At 43.9% G+C, this 19,315-nt stretch overlaps 1 protein-coding gene across 2 annotated transcripts in view; it reads left to right on the top strand.

The window, feature by feature from the left end:
* The window catches only part of LOC103365303 (enhancer of polycomb homolog 1), a 30,216-nt gene extending 11,205 nt beyond the window's left edge, over positions 1 to 19,011 (top strand). For both annotated transcript variants that reach the window (XM_008292713.1, XM_008292712.1), the window contains 13 exons: positions 1,416 to 1,575; positions 2,830 to 2,975; positions 3,419 to 3,625; positions 4,064 to 4,212; positions 5,477 to 5,630; positions 6,861 to 7,019; positions 7,298 to 7,387; positions 7,579 to 7,727; positions 9,273 to 9,688; positions 13,859 to 13,980; positions 14,432 to 14,573; positions 15,323 to 15,734; positions 17,181 to 19,011. In XM_008292713.1, coding sequence (XP_008290935.1) covers positions 1,476 to 1,575; positions 2,830 to 2,975; positions 3,419 to 3,625; positions 4,064 to 4,212; positions 5,477 to 5,630; positions 6,861 to 7,019; positions 7,298 to 7,387; positions 7,579 to 7,727; positions 9,273 to 9,688; positions 13,859 to 13,980; positions 14,432 to 14,573; positions 15,323 to 15,734; positions 17,181 to 17,253 — 2,319 coding nt within the window. In that variant the 5' untranslated portion in view covers positions 1,416 to 1,475 and the 3' untranslated portion in view covers positions 17,254 to 19,011. The remainder of the gene's footprint in view (positions 1 to 1,415; positions 1,576 to 2,829; positions 2,976 to 3,418; positions 3,626 to 4,063; positions 4,213 to 5,476; positions 5,631 to 6,860; positions 7,020 to 7,297; positions 7,388 to 7,578; positions 7,728 to 9,272; positions 9,689 to 13,858; positions 13,981 to 14,431; positions 14,574 to 15,322; positions 15,735 to 17,180) is intronic.
* Positions 19,012 to 19,315: the final 304 nt, after the last annotated feature.

The following is a 19,315-nucleotide window of genomic DNA, read 5'->3' as shown; positions in this document are numbered from 1 at the left end:
CGTAACGATGTTTGTGAAGTAATATCAATGATGTGTTTTCCAGACGGTGTAACCGGTCTGTGTTTATAGAAGAAACAGTCACATTTCTGTGGGATTCTTCCTCGGTTCAGATTTTTGAGGCGACTATCGGATTACATAATACAAAAACATTCTGTTCTGGCGGAGTTCAAGAGTCAAACTGTCTGAGTCATTTGCCCACGTCCTTGCTTGCGCTGCCAAGTTAGTAGAAGTTCCAGATTTGCCGCTGGAGAGACTCGCAGGTATTTAAAATATGATCCCGTGGCTCGTGTGCGGCAACATTTCCGTAAACTTTCAGCTTGCTGTTGTTTTTTTTTCTTTCTCCTTCGGCTAGTTTTGTGACTCGTTCCGCTCGAGAGTTGCAGCAAATAGAAATGAGTCACTGTTGTGAATGATAGTAGCTGGAAATGACGTCTTTCCCAGAAGAGTACAAACTTAGAAGTACAACTGTGAAGCTCACCTTTCTAAACTCGCTGACATACAACCGTGCTTACTTTAACTCCTACACCGTTCTTCTGCTGGTGACTCACTTCTCTGAGATACGTCATTGTTGGTATACAATATATGGGAGTTACATATTATGACAAATGGTGTGTTCTCGCTGCTCCGACAAGCCTAGACTAATGAACACAGATCACATTTATAACCAGAACTAAGAAACGCCGTAATAACACTGGAAGATGATCACCAAAGGAACCGGATTTATGCGGCTGTGTGGCTGCTGCAAGCCTGTCCTGTTGTTAAACGACTGCCGTAACGTTTTGCACTTAATTTTAATGATTAATCAGAGTTATTTGGTTTCATATTAGTGATGCATATTACAGCTGTGTGCTACGCGTTGTGCAAGTATATTATGCTGCTAGTCTGATGAAAGGTGTGGTTTTTAACTCGCATAATGTGTGCCGTTTTTCTGTGGTCGCGCTGAAACTCAAGACTTACGCTTCGAGCCATGTTAATTATCCCATCAGCGCCGTTATGTTCTGTAAGTGCTTGGTTATCTTTAACATCTGAATGGTTTGAGATTGTTAATCGTCTGAGAGAGGCTATATTCCTGCATTCAGTATGTCTGGAAAATGACAAAATCATTAAACTCACAATGAGACTGGTATTATTTTCATCTTTTAAATCAATCTCGCTCGTCTTTTTTTTTTTTTCCCCTCCCATTACACACCATCGTACATATCTGTCGATGCATATCCATGTAATAAAGTGAGATTTCTGAGAAACACTTTATCTCCACGGGTTGAAATGGCTGATATTCGGTTTGTTCTCGTGAAGAAGTCTCTGGAGGGGAGGGGGGGGAACAGTACATGACTGAATCAAGAAAAGGATCTGTGCACAAGGGTTTAAATTGCAGTGTATTTTCAACAGCTGCTTTTTTTCCCCTCTTCTTGCAGGAGCACCATCTCCAGCGGGCCATCTCGGCGCAGCAGGTATATGGCGAGAAGCGGGACAACATGGTTATCCCCGTCCCCGAGGCAGAGTGCAACATCACGCACTACGAGTCCCTCTACCCCGGGGAGTTCAAAATGCCAAAGCAGCTTATTCACATACAGCGTGAGTAGCAGGCCGCTTGCAACTGGATTATCGTCTTAGCCGCGTTAGTGGTCTGCGAGCACGTGGTGATGTTGTTGCCATTCAGATGCACCGAATGGGTTTATCCTGCCGATTGAGAGATTCGTGCGCTTCAGTTTGAGGTATAAAGGAGGAGCTAATTAACGGGAACTTCTTTTTTTTTTAAATGTGTTTTTGCTGTCTGTGTAAGTGTGATTTGTTTTCTGCTCCTCACAATGAAGAAATAAGCACCTGAAGAAGGGTGCTCAACAAAAAACAGAACAAAGAGAAGCAGTGTTTCTCACCAAAAAATACGAGAACAGATTCCTTTTGTCTGGTGTGTACTGCAGCAATTAGATACACTGTGTTTGAATTAGCAAAATGTCAAGCTGAGGGGCCGCTGTTGCAGATGTTTTCGCCATAACTTGGCAGCGCTGTTCTTCAGTTATCCAACAGTTTTAATACGTGACGGTGAGAGGGAGTACTGCATACCTTTCCAAATGCCCCAGCTTTTTGGCGGATCATTGTGCTAATTATAGCGGCGGTTTTGATAGTGACTGTGCAAATAAACATACTTTTTGTTGTTCGGCCACGGGTCACAAGAGCTGATGGATTACAACAGACAGTCACTGTTAGCGTTTTACCAGACTAATATGTCGTTTTCTGGAGAGTCTCCAGGCCATGGGTGGAAAATGTGGCCAGATCGGTTGGCCAAAAACCGTATGCCCCAGGCTATATTTATGAGCAAGTGGCTGGTTAAGATCACAACATGGATACTCGTGATAGTCCCGGAGCAGTGCTTTATTGAGTTTGCGAAGGCACATCGCTAAATATGAGTGCAGAGCTTTGTCGTGACAAAATGCAGTGTTTATTTTTTGAGCAAAGTTTGGCAGCAGATGAAGATAAAGGCTTCAGAAATTCATACCCCGTGGCTTGTGTTTGTTGACTTTGCTGGAAATACGCTGTTGCTAAACAGAAATGACGCAGAATTATAAATCCATGTCACATTTTCGTCTCAGTCTGAACGTAAGAAACGAGTTTGCCGGGTAAAGATAGAAAAGAGTAGATTTTGCCAAGTGAAATGCCTACTATTTATTTCATATTGATTCATCAGTCTGATGCTCGGTGCAGCCTGCTCTGGTATTGTTTACAAAAGTGATGTTTGTTTAGTTCAGGCAGCCCTGTTCCTGGCGATGCCTTTGAAATAATGCAGCCTGTGTCTGTCTCTCCAGTAACCAACTCTTCTTTATCTCACAGCTTTCAGTTTGGATACAGAACAGCCAGACTACGACCTAGATTCGGAGGATGAGACGTTTGTGAATAAGCTGAAAAAGAAAATGGAAATCACCGCCCTGCAGTTTGAAGAAATGATAGACCGACTGGAGAAAGGCAGTGGACAGCAGGTATTTGTCACCCTGTGTGGGGGGAAATAGTGGTTTGCATGGGTGCAAATACATCGCCGGCTTTACTTTACAGAGTAAATATGCCCACTGAGGCAGGTTTTGGGTTCGTCTGCAGTGAATAAAATTGTGGTTCTTACCCTGTGTTTTAGTCATTTTAGAGGTGGGTCACTCCCGTGGTCCTTTTGTTTTTAGTCGTCAGCCTTTCATCCTCAAAAGTTGTTGTCATCTCTGACTAATAAATAATCTACTTAAATTCTGATAACTGTCAAACTTAGAAATATAATTATATGCTGTGAGCTTAGAGGCTTTTTAGTTGTTTAAAATGTCTGTAGCTTGTCTTTTATGGTTGTTATTTATTATACTTTGGCCATGCGAACAGTTGTCAGACCGCTACGACTCCGGCCTTTGCACTAACTTGTTCCCGCCTGTCCGTTGCCTCGCAGCTCGTCAGTCTCCAGGAGGCCAAACTGCTGCTGAAGGAGGACGACGAGCTGATCAAGGAGGTGTTTGACTACTGGAGCCGCAAGAGGAAAATCTGTAAGGGTGGCTGCCTCATCCCCAACGTCAAGCAGGAGAAGAGGGATGGATCTAGCACCAGCGACCCTTATGTGGCCTTCCGCCGACGGACGGAGAAGATGCAGACCAGGAAGGTAGGACCCTTTGGACGAGAGAATAAGACCGGCGAAGGCAAATAGAAGGGAAGAGGCTGGGCTCTTCTACCTGTGATGCACATATTACGGTTCCTGTGTGACCTAATGGTTAGGGAATTATCCGATTTCTCAAATGGGCATGTTTTGTTTTCACACTGTGGCAGTTTTCTACCCGAGGAAGCAGCTGCGGTACTATTAGCTGCCAAAATGCATTCCCCCGATCTCTCACCTTCCTTCAGAAAAAGCCTTTGAGGGAGAAAAAGTAATTTAGAATATCTGCAGTAACGTGGGACCGTAGTCGTGCTTTATGTAGAGTCCATTTGGCTTCGGGTATTGCACCATTATAGCATAAAAGTTTCAGTAACTTGATCTCTGTGAAGTTTCAGTATAAATGGAAACACATGTAGCGTCGCTGAATCAGCACTCTTCCACTTTCAGAATCGCAAGAATGACGAGGCGTCATACGAGAAGATGCTGAAGCTGCGCAGGGACCTGAGCCGAGCTGTCACTATCCTGGAGATGATCAAACGGAGGGAGAAGAGCAAGAGGGAACTGCTGCACCTCACACTGGAAATTGTGGAGAAGAGGTAAGAAAGACCGAAAAAGAGTTTGGTTGCGCTTGTTGGAGTTGACTGCTTTGTTTGGGCCAGTAGCTGCCATCAGGGAGGCTTTGGTGTTTCAGATGAATGTTAAAGCACATATATGTTGTTTTATTAGATAATATTGAGCTTTTGTGTGGTTGTTTTGAGAGTGTTTTTGGATTTTAAGACTCTGTTCTACCACCTTGAAGCTGAGATGGTAGCAGACCTGTGGCGATTCTAAGAGCTTATGTGGTGAATCTTACTGTTTGATCAGGGTTTTGTTTACTCATACACTTAAAATCCAAAGCATAGAGCACCTGTCTGCATGAGTGATTGTATAAAAGTCAGCCACATATTTTCTCTGAGGTCAGGCTTCGCTGCTCCTGTTAATTGGGGGCACTGCTATATACACTGTTTTGTGTGCATTATCAGTTAAGAGTTCACCCTATTTATTCAGCGGTGTCAGGACCAAATTAGTTCTTTGACTTCTTAGTGCCTGCTGGAGTCTTGTTCTCTTCAGTCTGTGAGGCAGTATTCTATACTATATGTTTCTATTATAAATTATATGTTTGTATAGATAAACTTTCTTTGTTTTCCTGGCTCCACTTTGAATTGTTCTGGTGTGTTTTTTTGTTCTTCTTTTTTTTTCTTCCCTTCCCGGTGGAGCCTTTGCGATCCATCTAAACATGACATCCGAATGGAATGAATTTCCTCTGAAAGTAGCTGTCAGCGTGAGCTTAAATTGGACCCTTCTCCTTGAAGTGCTTTTGATTTGTAGTGACATTTCAATTTCCTCTTGTTATCCCGGCCTGGTTTCTGCCTGCGCATCACCACAGCTAGTGTTCGCTCCCAGACTGGACCGCTCTGTTCCCAGTGGATGGCTTATACAGACCGCTTGATGATGTTATGCTGGTTTTAGCGTGACCCGGGTTTACTGTGCGGTGTTTGCAGCCTGTCAGTGGAGTGTCTAGGAATCTTCCTGTGCACTAAAGTTGAGGCTTTATTGTTGTTGGCCGTGGCTGCACGGTGTTGACAGTTGACTATTAATCTCTGGTCATGTTGCTGAGCGCTGGAGGTAAATTACAGTACAGTATGCACAATTTTTCCTTCTTTTTTATTAAATGGTTTTGATTTCCAATGCTGTTCAACTTAAGGATGAAATTAGCTAGAGTTGAAGTTGCAACTAAGGATGTTTACTGCTTGTGCTTTGCTATTAAACAGCTGAAATGTAAATATTAAAATTGCTAAATTTCTCGTTTTTGTCCATCAGGAACGCGATGCCAGACTTCGGCAGTGAGGTGATGGCAGAAGCACTGGCGCAGCGAGCTCTGGTGAAGCCCGTCTACACCATCCCCATCATTCCCCTGTCCAGCAGTAACCAGTACAGACACCAGGACCATTTGGACATGAAGGACTACAAGAAGGTACGGCGGCGCACATTCACAACACACCTGCTTCCTCCTAATAGCGTCAAGGACAGTGTGAGAAATCATTTCCTTCCTTTCAGCTCTAAATCAGCGCGGGTGCCTGCGGAAATATGAGAAATGTTATTGACTTTGCATTCACCTGAGTCAATTCCCACGTCAATGACAGCTGTTCAATGCAGTGCACTGTAGCGCACATTGTGCGCTGACTCAAAAGAGACTGTGGCATTTTCATTTTTGAAAAGGGACTTAATTTGAAATGGCAACTATGTATAAATTATTGAGAATCATTGCCTTACTGGGAGCACATTACTGATTTTTAATTGGAAAGGAATGGATATTAAAAAAATTTTTCCAAGCTTGGGTTTTCAAGTAGTTTCACTTTGTTCAAAAAGTAAGTGTATATTCTTCCAAATTGAGAAAATAATATAACATATAACCATCCAAAGGACCAAAAACATGAGAGAAATATGAATAACCCCCGTTTTTTTTGGACTAAGCCCTTTAAATTCAAAAACATTCAATATAAAGCTTGGTTTCCATATGCTTCACTATTGTTGCACTTCATTACACAGCGGTGTCGTGAACTCTGGGTCACCTCTTCTCATTATAACTTCATTAGCTCCAGTGTCCAACAACTCCCCCCCTCCCTGTAGGGAGACATCTATTTCCCCCCTGATTTTGCCCCCTTTTTTCCCCCCTCTCGTACCAGCTGGTTGACTTTTCCCTTTTGTTTACAGACGCTTATTTTCGGTTTAACTCTGCCCCTCCTCCGTCATCACTCTAACCCCAATTTCTTCCATTGATTTGACACAGCAGTTCTTCACTGTAGAGTCTCTGCTCCTCCGTTTGCTTTGTCCCCCGAAGTCTAAGGACTGAATAGATTCTGACTAATCCTGGTGGAGTTGGAGTCTGTTCAGACAGGGAGGGGTCGTCCCACTGGGGAAGTTGGGGTGAAAGGTGGCACGGGGTGGATTTGGGGAGAGGGGAGGCGGGGAGGACAGCCATCTGGCGAGGCAGCGGCATCTGCCACGTGCTGCCATCTGCATATCAATGCCTCTTTTACTCGCTGTTGTTTCTACACACACACACACTCCTCCTGCCCGCCCGTGCATAGACCACCAACACTCAATTACCACCGAGGCTGTTGTTTTGCATTTGGAAATGCCCCCCTTTTGATTGCACCGACCGCAGTGTAAACATGTTGTCTTTCCCTTCCCCTCTTCAAAGCCCGAGAAGACGGAGGCAGTACGAACCAAAAGGAAATACGAGAAGAAACCCAAAATCCCTCCGCTATCAGCGCCTCAGCATTCAGGGCCCTCTGTGTTCAATCCCAAGGACCTCAACCAGTATGATTTCCCCAGCTCAGACGAAGAACCATTCTCACAGGTAACCACAAAAAAAAGAAAATGTGATTTAGCCTCCATTGTGATGGGGTTTGAGTACAGTTTTCATTTGGAGACTAGTATTAAAAACGAACAAGCACAAGGAACAGAAAATGAAAAGTGTAATCACCAAGCTAATATTGACTATGCTTCAGCACCTCTGCACATCATTCTTGGCCGGTAATAAAGTCTCTCTGTCAGGTTTAAAAGGGTGTGAGTGAAATCCTCAGCTCTTCATTTACTTAAGTTTTTTGTTGTTGTTGTTGTTGTTGTGTCGTATAGATCCATTCAGGTTCCTCAGAGGCAGAAGAGGAGAATGACCCAGATGGCTGCTATGCGTTCAGAAGGAAGGCCGGCTGTCAGTACTACGCTGTGAGTGCCCTCCTGTGACTCCATTGCTTCTATTTATAGTGCCAACAGCAGGCTGGCCAGTCTGGCTGCTCTGCCTGTTAGTCTTCCACACTCTGCTGGACAGAACAATGCAATAATAAACCTGCCTTCTCCTCTCCCGCTTTTCTGTATTTGCTCTCGGTTTTAATACCTGATGTTTTCTCTTCCTCCAGTCTCGTCCAGACGAGAGTGGCAGCTGGCCCTGGGTGAGCCCATCAGAGGGCGGGCTCGGCGACCCACGCTTCCGCTACTGTCTGACCTCGCTGAACATGCCGCGGCGCTGCATAGGGTTGGCACGGCGTCGCGTGGGCAGAGGGGGCAGGTGAGTTCAGGCTGGCGATTCGGTTTCCACTAGCTTTGTGATGCGATGCTTGAACTCCTATGCAGGCACGGACGCAAAAACAGATTGTTTCCAGCTCGCTGGCTAAATCAAAAAAACGACTTGTGATGTGTGGCAGCACTTCAGATTTTTTGGATCTTCTCAACCAGTGCGTGCTGCCGTCTGTGACATGAAAGTATACCAAGGTTGGTCGTATTTATGATCACACCGAAATCTTCAAAACCAGAGAAAAACGTAGGAATATGAGATGCGTGGAGGAATGCTGCCAGTGTCAATACTGAGACGGAGAAATTCAGCCAAGTGTTGGCTGTGGCTGCCGAGCTTGTTTACCATACCAGCTCGTTGGCAGGTTACCAGCGACCAACAATTGGCAGGCGCGTTCTATTATAAATATCAAGCTGGCTGGTACAACGATGAACACGACAATCCCGTTTTGGGGATTCACCTGGCCCCCGTGGCCCGTAGGTGAATCAGCAAACTTAGTGTTTGTCTGATATCTTCTCAGCAATTACACAGGCGGTTGAATAAAACAGTGGAGCAGTTAGCCAGTGGTCCCTTGGATGCCAGGTGTATTGTGAAGGAGACCAACTGGGTCACACAGTATCTGTTTCGGCAGCACATGAGATAAACAATGCTCTGTGTCTGTCTGGGGTGAGCTTATCGGCTGCCCCAAGGGAGAGTGAAGGGCCGCTCCACGTCTGAATGAAAATGTCTTGTGTATTTATGATAGCCAAACACGGAGAATTCGAGTCTTTGTTTATTTACATGATAGTGGTCAGTTTGTTGGTCTATGTTGGGGCCACGGTGAGAAGGATTTCTTCAAATTTCAGTCCAGACATACATGAATATATTTAGACAAGATTGATCTCTCACTGTATGAAATGAACATGTTACAGACACTAGATAGAAACGAGTCACGGAAGAAGCGAGAGCAGAAATACAAAAGTACTCTGTGTTCTTACAATTTATTGGCATTCAATTTATTGGCATTCCCTGGCAGCGCACTGCACAAATTTCAATATTACAACATTTTTTAACAAAGCCACTGTAAAATGTTTATGTAGCTTACAGCATGGCTTTTCTTCTGACACCAGCTTCAGGTAAACTAATCAGATTGGGCCCCACTTGTGGAAAGGCTCGCAAAAAACAGCGCTTACCTCTGTTTTCTGGATTTTAACAAGCGAGGCTCACGAGGCTGCAATATGGTCGGAAACTACTCGTAGAGTCGTCTCATTACATAAGTGTTCTGTTTTGTGTTCATGGAAGGACTCGATGTTTTTTTTTTTGTGCAACACTCAGCTATATTTGGTACTGGCCCCACTGGACATTGTAATTACATGAATGGTATTCAAGGAATAGCTACACTTGCTGCAATACTCCAGTCGTAGCCAGAGGATGTTGACGTTGTGCCGTTTATGGCTTCAGCATGTTTTGTTTTTTTTGTTTTTTTCATGTAGTCAGACCTCAGATGACTCCAGGTTTGTAAACAGCTCACTGATTTATTATGAACTTTGGGTTTGTTTGCAGGATCTTGTTGGACAGAGCGCACACAGATGTCGACGGCATCTGCCAGAGCCTGGACTCCGACCCAGAGCCCGAACCACTCGCCTCACCACTTCCAAGCTCTCCGCTCCGCAACTCCAACGCCAGTACCTCAGAAACCAATACCTCGGACCCAACCAGCTCCTCCCACCTTCCCCCATCTTCATCGCCCCTGTCGTCGTCAACTCCTATGGACCTCAGCCAGATTCTTTTGAACATTAAATCTTGCCGCTGGAGGCACTTCAGACCACGGACGCTATCCCATCACCCTTTGGGTGGAGGAGACTTGTCTCGCAGAGGATTTAGGGATTTTAGCCGGACAGTGTCAGGACTAACCCGGACCCTGTCTGGAGGAGCCAGCTCCCAGAACCGCACCGGCCCAGCCGCCACTCCTGTCAATGGTAAGTCTGTGGTTTCCTCTGCGATGCTGCTTTTCTCTTGTGTCTTTGGTATTGTGCATTTCAGCCTTGTGGTGTGAACACAGAGCTCAGCGTTGTTGTTTTATTGCTTTGTAAGGAAAGGTTTCAGGGTATCACAAGTCGCTAATTTAATAAAAATTAGGAAAATGTGTCATTCTGCAAGGTTAGTGATTCTGGCAGTAATTTCCAGGAGTGAATTCAGCAAAGCCTGATCGCCCTTTGTGCATTCTGCTATAATTAAAGACGGAGCTGAATTCCGTTTGAGCATCAGTCAGAAAGTTTGCCTTCTGTTCATTTCGCAACCACTTTAATTAAATGTCAGCATCCATCTCCGCGGAGCCTCGAGACTTGTTTGGAGTATGGTTTCCGTGGAGCGGCTTGCTTTTACTCTGGAACCTGTTATAGTTGTATTTTTTTTTTTTATCGGTCTCCTTGATTTGTGTTGATGTTTCCAGAATCTGGTACTTTATTTTACATATCTTTTGGCTTCGCCCATTAGAAAATCCTCTCTGCCAGACTCCGGCTCGTCTCTTTGTACAGAAAGGACAAATTGGAGAAGTGCTTTTATGGTGTGAATGCAGAGCGGTGTAATTGAAAGTTTCTCAGTGCATGAAATAATGTTAGCTGCTGTTGTTTTCTAGGTTTTGTGCGTGTGAATATTTAGTGGTGGACTAAAAAGCGAGCTCAGTTGTGTTTATTCGAGACTTGCTGCTGCTGCTGCTGCTCTTGTGTAACACTTTTTGATGAGGTACCTCAAAGTTAGATTGCTCTGCTCCGGCCTGGGCTCCCTTGCTGCTGATAAATCACATGAACTTTCAGCTTTCATACCCTCTCTCTCTACACCATAATACATGCTTATGTTCCCCAGGCTTGGGGGAGTCAATTAGAAATGGTCTTGTATAAATAGATTTGCGATATGTCCTTGAGTGCATCTGGGCTGGGAAGAGGGGAGCTAGTTGGCAACTATTGAAAATAATCACCAACTTCTTTGGTAATCGATTATTTGGTTTGAAAACTCTCTGATTCCAGCTTCTTAAATGTGAATATTTTCTATTTTCTTGACTCCTCTGTCAGAGTAAACTGAATATCTCTTGGTTGTGCTCAAGACATTTGAGAAAGTTTTGGGGGAAATGCTCGTTAACGTTTTTCACCATTTTCTGACATTTATAGCCAAACAACAAATTGCTCAACCACGGAAATAATTGACTGATGAATCAACAGAGAATATAATTATGTGCAGACCCAATTTAAACCGCACCAGGCTGGTCTGGAACGGTCGTGGAATGTCAAACTAAATTATCGGAGCTATGAATTTCGCAGAAACCAGACCGAACTTACCCCAAACTTCTTAAATCTGTCAATACTTGGGCAGGTTCTTCGGGGAACGAGTAACTGATTTTATTGTGGAGCAGTATTGTCAGCAATTTGGGGAAACAAAAGGTAAATGTGGGCAATGCCACACTTGAGAAACTGAATTTGTGCAATAATCCTGTTAAATGGTACGAGACTGAACTTTTAATGAAACTGTGAGTATTTGAGTAGATGCTGAAAACTGTCAGAAGGTATCTAGCTTTAAAATTGTGCACTGGATGTGGATGTTCCTTGTATAGGTCTGTACTTTTTATCTTTGTGATTGATGCCTTTATTCGGAGGAATAATAAATAGTTGCCACCTTGGGGGTTCTCTCAATAATTAAAGTGAAATGAGGTTGAAAATAAATATAGTTTGTTGTAGAGTATGCCCACAGCATGGCCATCAGTCGGTCGTGGGTATTCCTTTGTTGTGGTGGGTTCCCAGAGAGCCATTTGTCTCAGGCTTAATCTCAACACACGTTTGTGAATTCAGTATTATTTTCTGTCGACCTCAGTGTTGTCAGAGGAAGTGAAATCCAGTCAGTGAAGACTTATTTTGCATCTTTCTTTTGGACTGTCGCTGATGTTGGTGGTTTTTGTCCTGATACTTGCAGAACAATTTGAAGAACTGTTGTTTTAGTTTTCGAGCAGTGAACTCTGAGTGTTCGTCGTGACTTCCTGGGACACTTGAATAACAGAGATCCATCATTAATGTAAAGAATAAGTGACGAGGGGTAAGCGATTATTAATAATCAAAGAGAACGATAACTATAGAGTTGCAGTAAAAATGTAAATCTTGGTGTCAAAATTTAGAATACCATAAATTCCAACACAAAACTTCATTGGTATGCAATTGTTTATATACTGTAAAAGAGAAGTTTTAAACATTCCTTGAGTTTTGAAAAGCCCTTAGTTGTGGCATGTAATTAAGATCACAGAGTTCATAGTCACAACTAGTGCTGGTCCGAATAGCATTTTCTGTTCTCCGGATATTCAGCCCAATGAATGATGAATATCCCGAATAGTTGGGAGAGGGGTTGGGTGAATATTCGATCAAAATTGATATCCCGATTCCAGCACAGCGAACGATAGGGCTGGACCCGAATAGCCGACTATTCGTTCGTTCCAAATACCCCCACCCCACGTTGGAACGAATACTCACGCACCACCCCCTCCCAACTATTCGGGATATTCATCATTAATTGGAGCAGAATATCCGGAGGACAGAAGTTGCTATTCGGGTCCAGCCCTAGTCACAACTATAGAGAAGCAGCTGCTTCAGAGACAAAGTAGTGCACTTCTAAATACATTTATTTTATTGGAATTGGCTAAAAATGTCACGATGCTGATAACTGGCGAAATGCTGTAAAATCAACCAACCAAAAAGCTAACATATCCGAGTTGGAAAAGGCCCTCAGTACATTGGTTAACCAGAATAGTTTGTTTTCAGTAGGGCTGGACCTGAATAACTGACTATTGGTTTGCTGTGCTGGAATCGGGATATCAATTTTGATCTCCGAATATCAGGCCCCCCAACCGCCGCCGCCACTGACACTAATAGCGGATACAGTACGACAGGGGTGTCAAATCCTGGTCCTCGAGGGCCGCAATCCTGCAAGTTTTAGATGTTTCCCTCTTCCAACACACCTGATTCAAATGATCAGGATCGTTATCAGGCTTCTGCAGAGCTTGATGATGAGCTGATCATTTGAATCAGGTGTGCTGGAAGAAGGAAACATCTAAACATCTAAAATATGCAGGATTGCGGCCCTCGAGGACCAGAGTTCCACACCCCTGCAGTACGGTGACCGTTGATGGCGGAAATGCCCGCTCACTGCTGCCCCGTTGGACCAAATGCTCAGCCCCCCACCCCACTGCCGCAAGGCACCCCCAAATATTCGGGATATTTGTCATTAATTGGGGCCAGATATCCGGAGAACAGAAACTGCTATTCGGCCGTAGCATCTCCTCAGTCCTAGACAGTTTTTAATATCTTGCACAACATTTTCCTTTGAACTACAAAATAGCAACTGGGTTTGATACCCAGCCGTAGTCCTGATACCTTTTTTGAATGATTATTGTGCAGACAGATTTTTTTTTTGTATTGTCAACATTGGCTTCAGAGGTCTTTCTATTTCTGATGCAGTGGAGTACCAGCTTAATATAAAAACCTGAAGTATGTGCCACCTTGCTGTTTGTTGTTTGCTTCTAGCGAGACACTTTTTTTTTTCCTGTGCAGCACATTGTGTTGACCACACAGCAGCTAAAACACCTCGTCGCTTTTACTTTATGTGCATATTCAGTCATGCCTCCGGGGTAGAAACCGTTGTGTCCGTAACTTTGTGCTCGATAAGCCTTCGAACTGGACTTTCTAGCTTGTTCTTCAGTTTTTCTTTACCTTGCACTCTGCAGCGACATGCCCACACCTACATAACCGTCGGCTCGCCACATTGTTGTCTGATGGCCCCCAAAGGCATCGCTTTTGTGTACATGTACAGAAAATCAAGTTATGTCTGGACTATTGCGTCAATTGAAAAACATTCCTGGGCGAATGCTTAGCAAACGCTGTTCTGTGTAATTAGGAAGTTTTAAAGGTGCCCAAGGCGATGGGCGATAGGCGTCTAGCTCGGTAATAACTTTGTTTTCAAAGGAAGATGTTGATAGAAGATTTATTTATCTGTAAGAGCTGATAGCGGCTTCAGTTCAAGGCAGTTTCTTGTTTTTGTTGTCGCTAAAAGCCGCAAACTCAAACGCTCACACACATCCTGATGCTGACCAGTGCGTCTCATCCGGTCCACAGTGTTCACAGCCGAGCAGTACCAGCAGCACCAGGAGCAGCTGGCCCTCATGCAGAAACAGCAGCTGGAGCAGAGCCAACAGCAGCAACAAGCCAACACCCCTGCAACAACTACCACCGCACAGGTCAGTATGAAACACACCGCCTCGATGGGGCTCAACCAGGATCGATGTACTGCAAGAGGAAGAAGTTTTTTTTCCTTACATGTGACATCGATCCTGGTCAGAAACGCTGGAAAGATTTCTTGCTGTTTGTGTCATTTTCTGCAATCTTGTGGCACCTCGTAAATATGCCGTTCTGACCCAAACAAAAGCAAACGAGAGCTAAAAACTAAATGAGCCACACAGTATGGAAATCATTTCCAGCCGAAGGTCGGTTCTACCCGTCCCAAGGAAATGGGACGCATCCTCATTCCCACGAGCAGCATTAATGCCACTGGCTCGCTTCCTGTTTGGCAGCAGGACTGCTGAGCTCAGTTGTTTCGCCAGTTTGATGCATTTTAGCAACAGCGGTCAAGTTGTTGGCACGGACTCACATGTGTGTTCTTTTCTGCATGGCTCTCTGGTTCTGGCGTAGGCACTCGTGTCCAAGACGTTGGACCAGGCCAGCGCTCAGTTTGCTGCTTCGGCCCTCGTCACCACGGACCAGCTGCTGGCTTTCAAGTCCAAAGAGGAGCTAGTGCTGGCCAGTGGAGTCAACGGGGTCCTGGCAGGCGCAGGTGAGTTTCCCTCATTATCAGTTTTGCTCATTTTATTCAATTAAACCCATATAATTATGCAGTTTTGATTACTTCTGTCCTTGTTCTGATTGGGGAAAATGATGATCAAGAAGTCCCAAAATAAATTTTAAGGGTCGCCAGCTGATTAGAGGAACATAATGACGTCTTGCTTCATTTCACTTATCTGGAACTTCAGACCTCTCAAATCCTTCAACCTGAAAAGATGCAGCTCATGTCTGTCATAAAACCGTTACATGTACCTCGTAAAGCCACTCATGAACAACCTTAAAGCTACTTCAAGGTGAGCAAAAGGTGAAGAGGATGTGTTCTGGGCTTAGTATTTGCAAATATTTGGCTTAAAATTTACAGGAATAACTATAAACTCAGTGTGTGTAGCCCTCCCTCTTCACCTCACACATGTAAATGGAGGTTGGTGGGGAAGAAACACACTGAATGAAAGTCTTTAACAGCAACACCGCTGCCAACAGCCTCACAATTACCATAGTGTTGCATCAACAACTCTGACAGTGTCAACAAACTTAACATTCTAAGCCTCACAAAGATGGGATTTATTGCAGCACCGTTGGATTGGATTGCATTAGATTGTGCAGGTGCGCTTCTTATCTAAAATGCTGTTTTGTCATTGCCGGCTGAACTTTCGGCAAACAAAAATGCTTTTTGAAATCGGTCTTCTGCGGCAGTCTTGCTGCTTCCATTTGCATTTCTGAAAGCTTCTCTGTGCTCGCCAGGTGTTTTCAAAGGCCTGCACCTCTCCAGCACCACGACAGCCCTCCACCAGACCAACCAGTCGACACACACTACCACCGCCACAGCCCCCACTTTCCTCCAGCCCTCCTCCAACTCGGCCACCCCGTCGCCCGCCAACGCCGTCCCCACCTCCCTCAACTCCACCCCCAGCGCTCACGCAGCAGCAGCGCTGGGGCTCTTGGGATGCAGCGCTGCCAGTGCCACCCCCGCCACCACTCAGGTCCTCATCGGGAACAACATCTGTCTGAGCGTGCCGTCGGCCGCCAGCCTGGCTGGACGCCACATCCCCCGGACCCTCGGCAACGTGCCACCCTCTGCCTTAAAGCTGTCCACCACCACCAACCTGCAGATGCCCAAAGTCTCCGGAGCATCCTCCATGGACATGGGCTCCAGGTGAGGCTGCGTTTCACCAGCGTGGCTGCTGTTTGTCTGCAAAACATAGAGAAAGCTAACCTGCTAGCTGAGGTCTCTTTAATTATTGTGCATAATTTATACAAAAGTGTAAAATTAGCATGCAGTGATTTTACAGTGGACTTCCTGGAGTTTCCCTTCATTGCCACTACACCAAAACAAAAGTATCCCAGGATGTCAACACATCCAGTCAAGCAAGAAAAGTTTCTGCCCATTTCCGCTCTTTATGCTAAGTTAAGCTAACAGACTGCTGGCTGTAGCCTTATGTTTGCCCAACATACACAGTGGTATCCGTCTTCTCATCAAGTAAGAAAGCAAAAAAACATATTTTCCAAAATGCTGTGCTAACTTTCTGTTAGCTTTAGCATCATGTTTGGTGTTCATAGCACTGAGAAGTTCTGTTTACTCTTTAACTTGTGGTAAGGATCAGAGGTTACTGCCATAACTTGTGTTTAGTTATTAAAAGAATCAGATGTACGGCGTTGCTATGAAGATCTTACACACAAATATAATATTAGATCAGGTTTTTCCTGCATCAGAATGGGTATTTGAGAGGTGGCTACATGGGATTATAAGCATGATCAGCTTGCGTACAGTAGAGGCTGTGAGTCTCTATTACTTTATTTGAGAAATCTGTGTATTTTTCTGATAATTAGGTCGATAAAAATGTTAATTGTGTTTGTGTAAATGACACACCAGTTGCCAAAAGTGGTTTAAAACAAAACACATTTTGTATTCTTCGTTCTTATTACATTGGTGCTGATCATTTTCCTTTTACTGGATCCCTGACACCTCTTTGCAGGGCGCTAAAAGTTCTTCTGTGCTGGAAAAAGCCTGCAGAGTTTTGATTGACTTTGCGCTGATGCTGAGCAGACAAATGTTTAGCTACGAGCTTTAATCAGTTTACACTGGAACCAAAGCTGCACAGACAGGAGTGGGTGACGAGGCGATAATTTGATTCCCAGCGTCTCAAACAACGCCTCTGTGTTCCTAACACAACAGAAAAACATGCATTAATAAAGAAAAGAGCGAGAACGCAAAGTGAATTTGTCCAAAAGAGAGGACTGTATTGTTCGACGGTCGCTGGTGTTGTAGCGGGATCAGATTAACTTAAATGTTTGTTTTTGGATAAGCAACAGTAAAGCCTTTGCATTACCAGATACAATCCCTGGTTTAAGTAGTCAGCTGGACCTGGCAGATATGATCAAAATATTGCCAGCGCAGTGTCTGCCAGAGATAATGCAGCCGCCACAGAACCGAGCCTGAAAGAAGAGCTGAAATGATGCGTGACGTCAGAGCTCCGCACACACACAGAGCAGATCTGCTGACTGAGATCTGGGACAGTTAAAGATGTAGTTTAGACAAAAGCAGATAAAGCGACATCGTTAATCTCTCCTCTTTTTTTTTTCTTCTCTTCCTTATCCGCAGGGATAATCATGACGAAGACAAGCCAGCACTGAACAGTATAGCAGACAACACAGTGGCCATGGAGGTGACGTAGTAGCGGCGCGGCGGAGAGTCCACTCTTTAGGTGCTGTGCATCGTAGCATCGGGAATGCAAAAGGGACAGCAGGACTCTGAGCAGACGAGGCAGAAGGACGAGCGGCCCGCGGCCCCTCGCTTGCAATTCTCATCTCTCATACTTTTTAAAACCATTTTTTTTTTCTTTTGTTTTTTGTTACTGTTAAAAGTTAAAAAAAAAAATAAAAAATGAAATAAAAAATATTGACACCTGTAAATTATGAATATGGCAAAAATTAGTATCTGTACAGTAACTACATATTTGTAATATCCCCTCTCCCTCTTGTATATATTACTTGAATACAGAACTGTCCATTTGTGATGTTTTGCACTTGGGAGTCAAACTTAAAGGAAAAGAGAAAAAAAAAGAAAAAAAAAAAGCAAAAGCCAAGTAACTTGTGGCGAGTGTGAGAGATGTGGGAGTTGTATAGAGAAGAGTTTTATCACATCATGTGCATGGTGCGGAGCCTGCTGTTTTTATCTATTTATTGTGCTGTGTTTACAGTTTTTTTGTTTTTCGGTTTGGTTTGTTTTGTTTATTTTTTTTTTTATTATTATTTTATTTGTACACTGTACCTTCGTTGGTTCCTGTGCTGTAGTAAATGTTAGGTAGCTACGGACTCCTGGGTATTTTTGTATATTGTGAACACAAAGCAGGTTCCCTCCCCTCCCCTCCCCTCCCCTACCCTCCCCCTTACCCGGCCTCCTTCCCACACACATGTTTATTTTGGGTCCCTGTGCTCCTCTCTGTGGATCATGTGAAAATCAGTGGTGACATACATACAGACCAGGAGAAGCAGGAGGTTGGAAGAGGAGGTGGTGTGTTGGCAGGTGACTGTGGATCCCTGGAAGAGAGGCGCTCTGCTCGGCTCTGCTCGTCTCTTCCAGGGAGCTTCCATTAACATTGTCCCAAAACACAAGTAACAAAACAGGGATGAAGTCTCTTCCCAGAAGCTTCTGCTGCTTCTGATTTAAGCACTATTTTTTTTTTTTTTGTGACGTTTTCATTTTTTTGTTTTTTTAAAAGAAAAAAGAAATATCAATGCTGCTTTTGTATTTGTTTTTTTTTAAAGGGGGTTCGTCCTTCATTTTCATGCAAGCGGAGTCCCCCTTTGTAATTGTTCTATCCGACAAAACATTTTTGTAAAACAAAAATTCAGTTATTTTTGTATTTTTTAAATTGTTTTTTTCTTTTCCTCGTTCTTGTGGTAAACTTGATTGTAAGCTTTTCGTTTATTGAAAGACTTCATTCTTTTGTTCATTTGTTACTTGTTCATGCATAGGTGATAAGGGAGGTGAATGGGCAGTAATCGCTGTACGTGTTTCATCATTCCAGTTTTTAATAACAAAAAAAAAAAAGAAAGAAATGCTAACGAGGGGACAGACGGGGGGTTGTGGGAAAACGGCAGTTTTCTCCCCCTCTTCCTCTTTTTCTTTATGTTCTTTTTTTCTTTGAAAAAAGAATCTCCAGACGGCTGCAAGGCCAAAAACCACAAGTATTTGGGTGCCTTCCTTTGGGGAATTTTATGTACTCTCTTCTGTGAAGAGTTAGGCACAAAGGCAGCATTACTTAGTAGTGCTTCTCGTCTTTGTCAGAATCTGAATGCCCAGTCCAATGGCAGGATATATCCTTGAGGTTTACTTGTCCCACCTGGAGGCTGAAAAGACTAAAAAAAAAAAAAATGTGACAGAACTCTCACTAAAATAAGACAATAAAGCCCAGGGCATTAAATGTGAATTGTTTGGACTCTGATGTCTTTTTTTATGTGTGTTTGTGGTTTTCACAGGACGGGAAACTAAAGGAAGTCAGGGATTAGTTTGGTTTGAGCTGTCAGACAGTTTCTTAGTTCAGAAACACGACTGATGCATCCTAATATTGTTGAGGAACATCTATTACAGTTTTTACAATTAATATCTATATTAAATTTAATTTTAAAATGAGCCTGAAATGGTTTTTCTTTACCCACCTCAACAGGTTTTAGCCGGTGTCCAAAGAAAATAAACGTCGCCCAAACTTAAAAAAAAAAGTTAAGGCACTAGTT

The sequence above is a fragment of the Stegastes partitus genome, unplaced genomic scaffold (genome assembly GCF_000690725.1).
Source record: "Stegastes partitus isolate 25-593 unplaced genomic scaffold, Stegastes_partitus-1.0.2 Scaffold825, whole genome shotgun sequence".
Taxonomy (NCBI): Eukaryota; Metazoa; Chordata; class Actinopteri; family Pomacentridae; genus Stegastes; species Stegastes partitus.
Note: the sequence above shows the minus strand (reverse complement) of the source record. Positions and strands in the feature narration are given on the sequence as shown.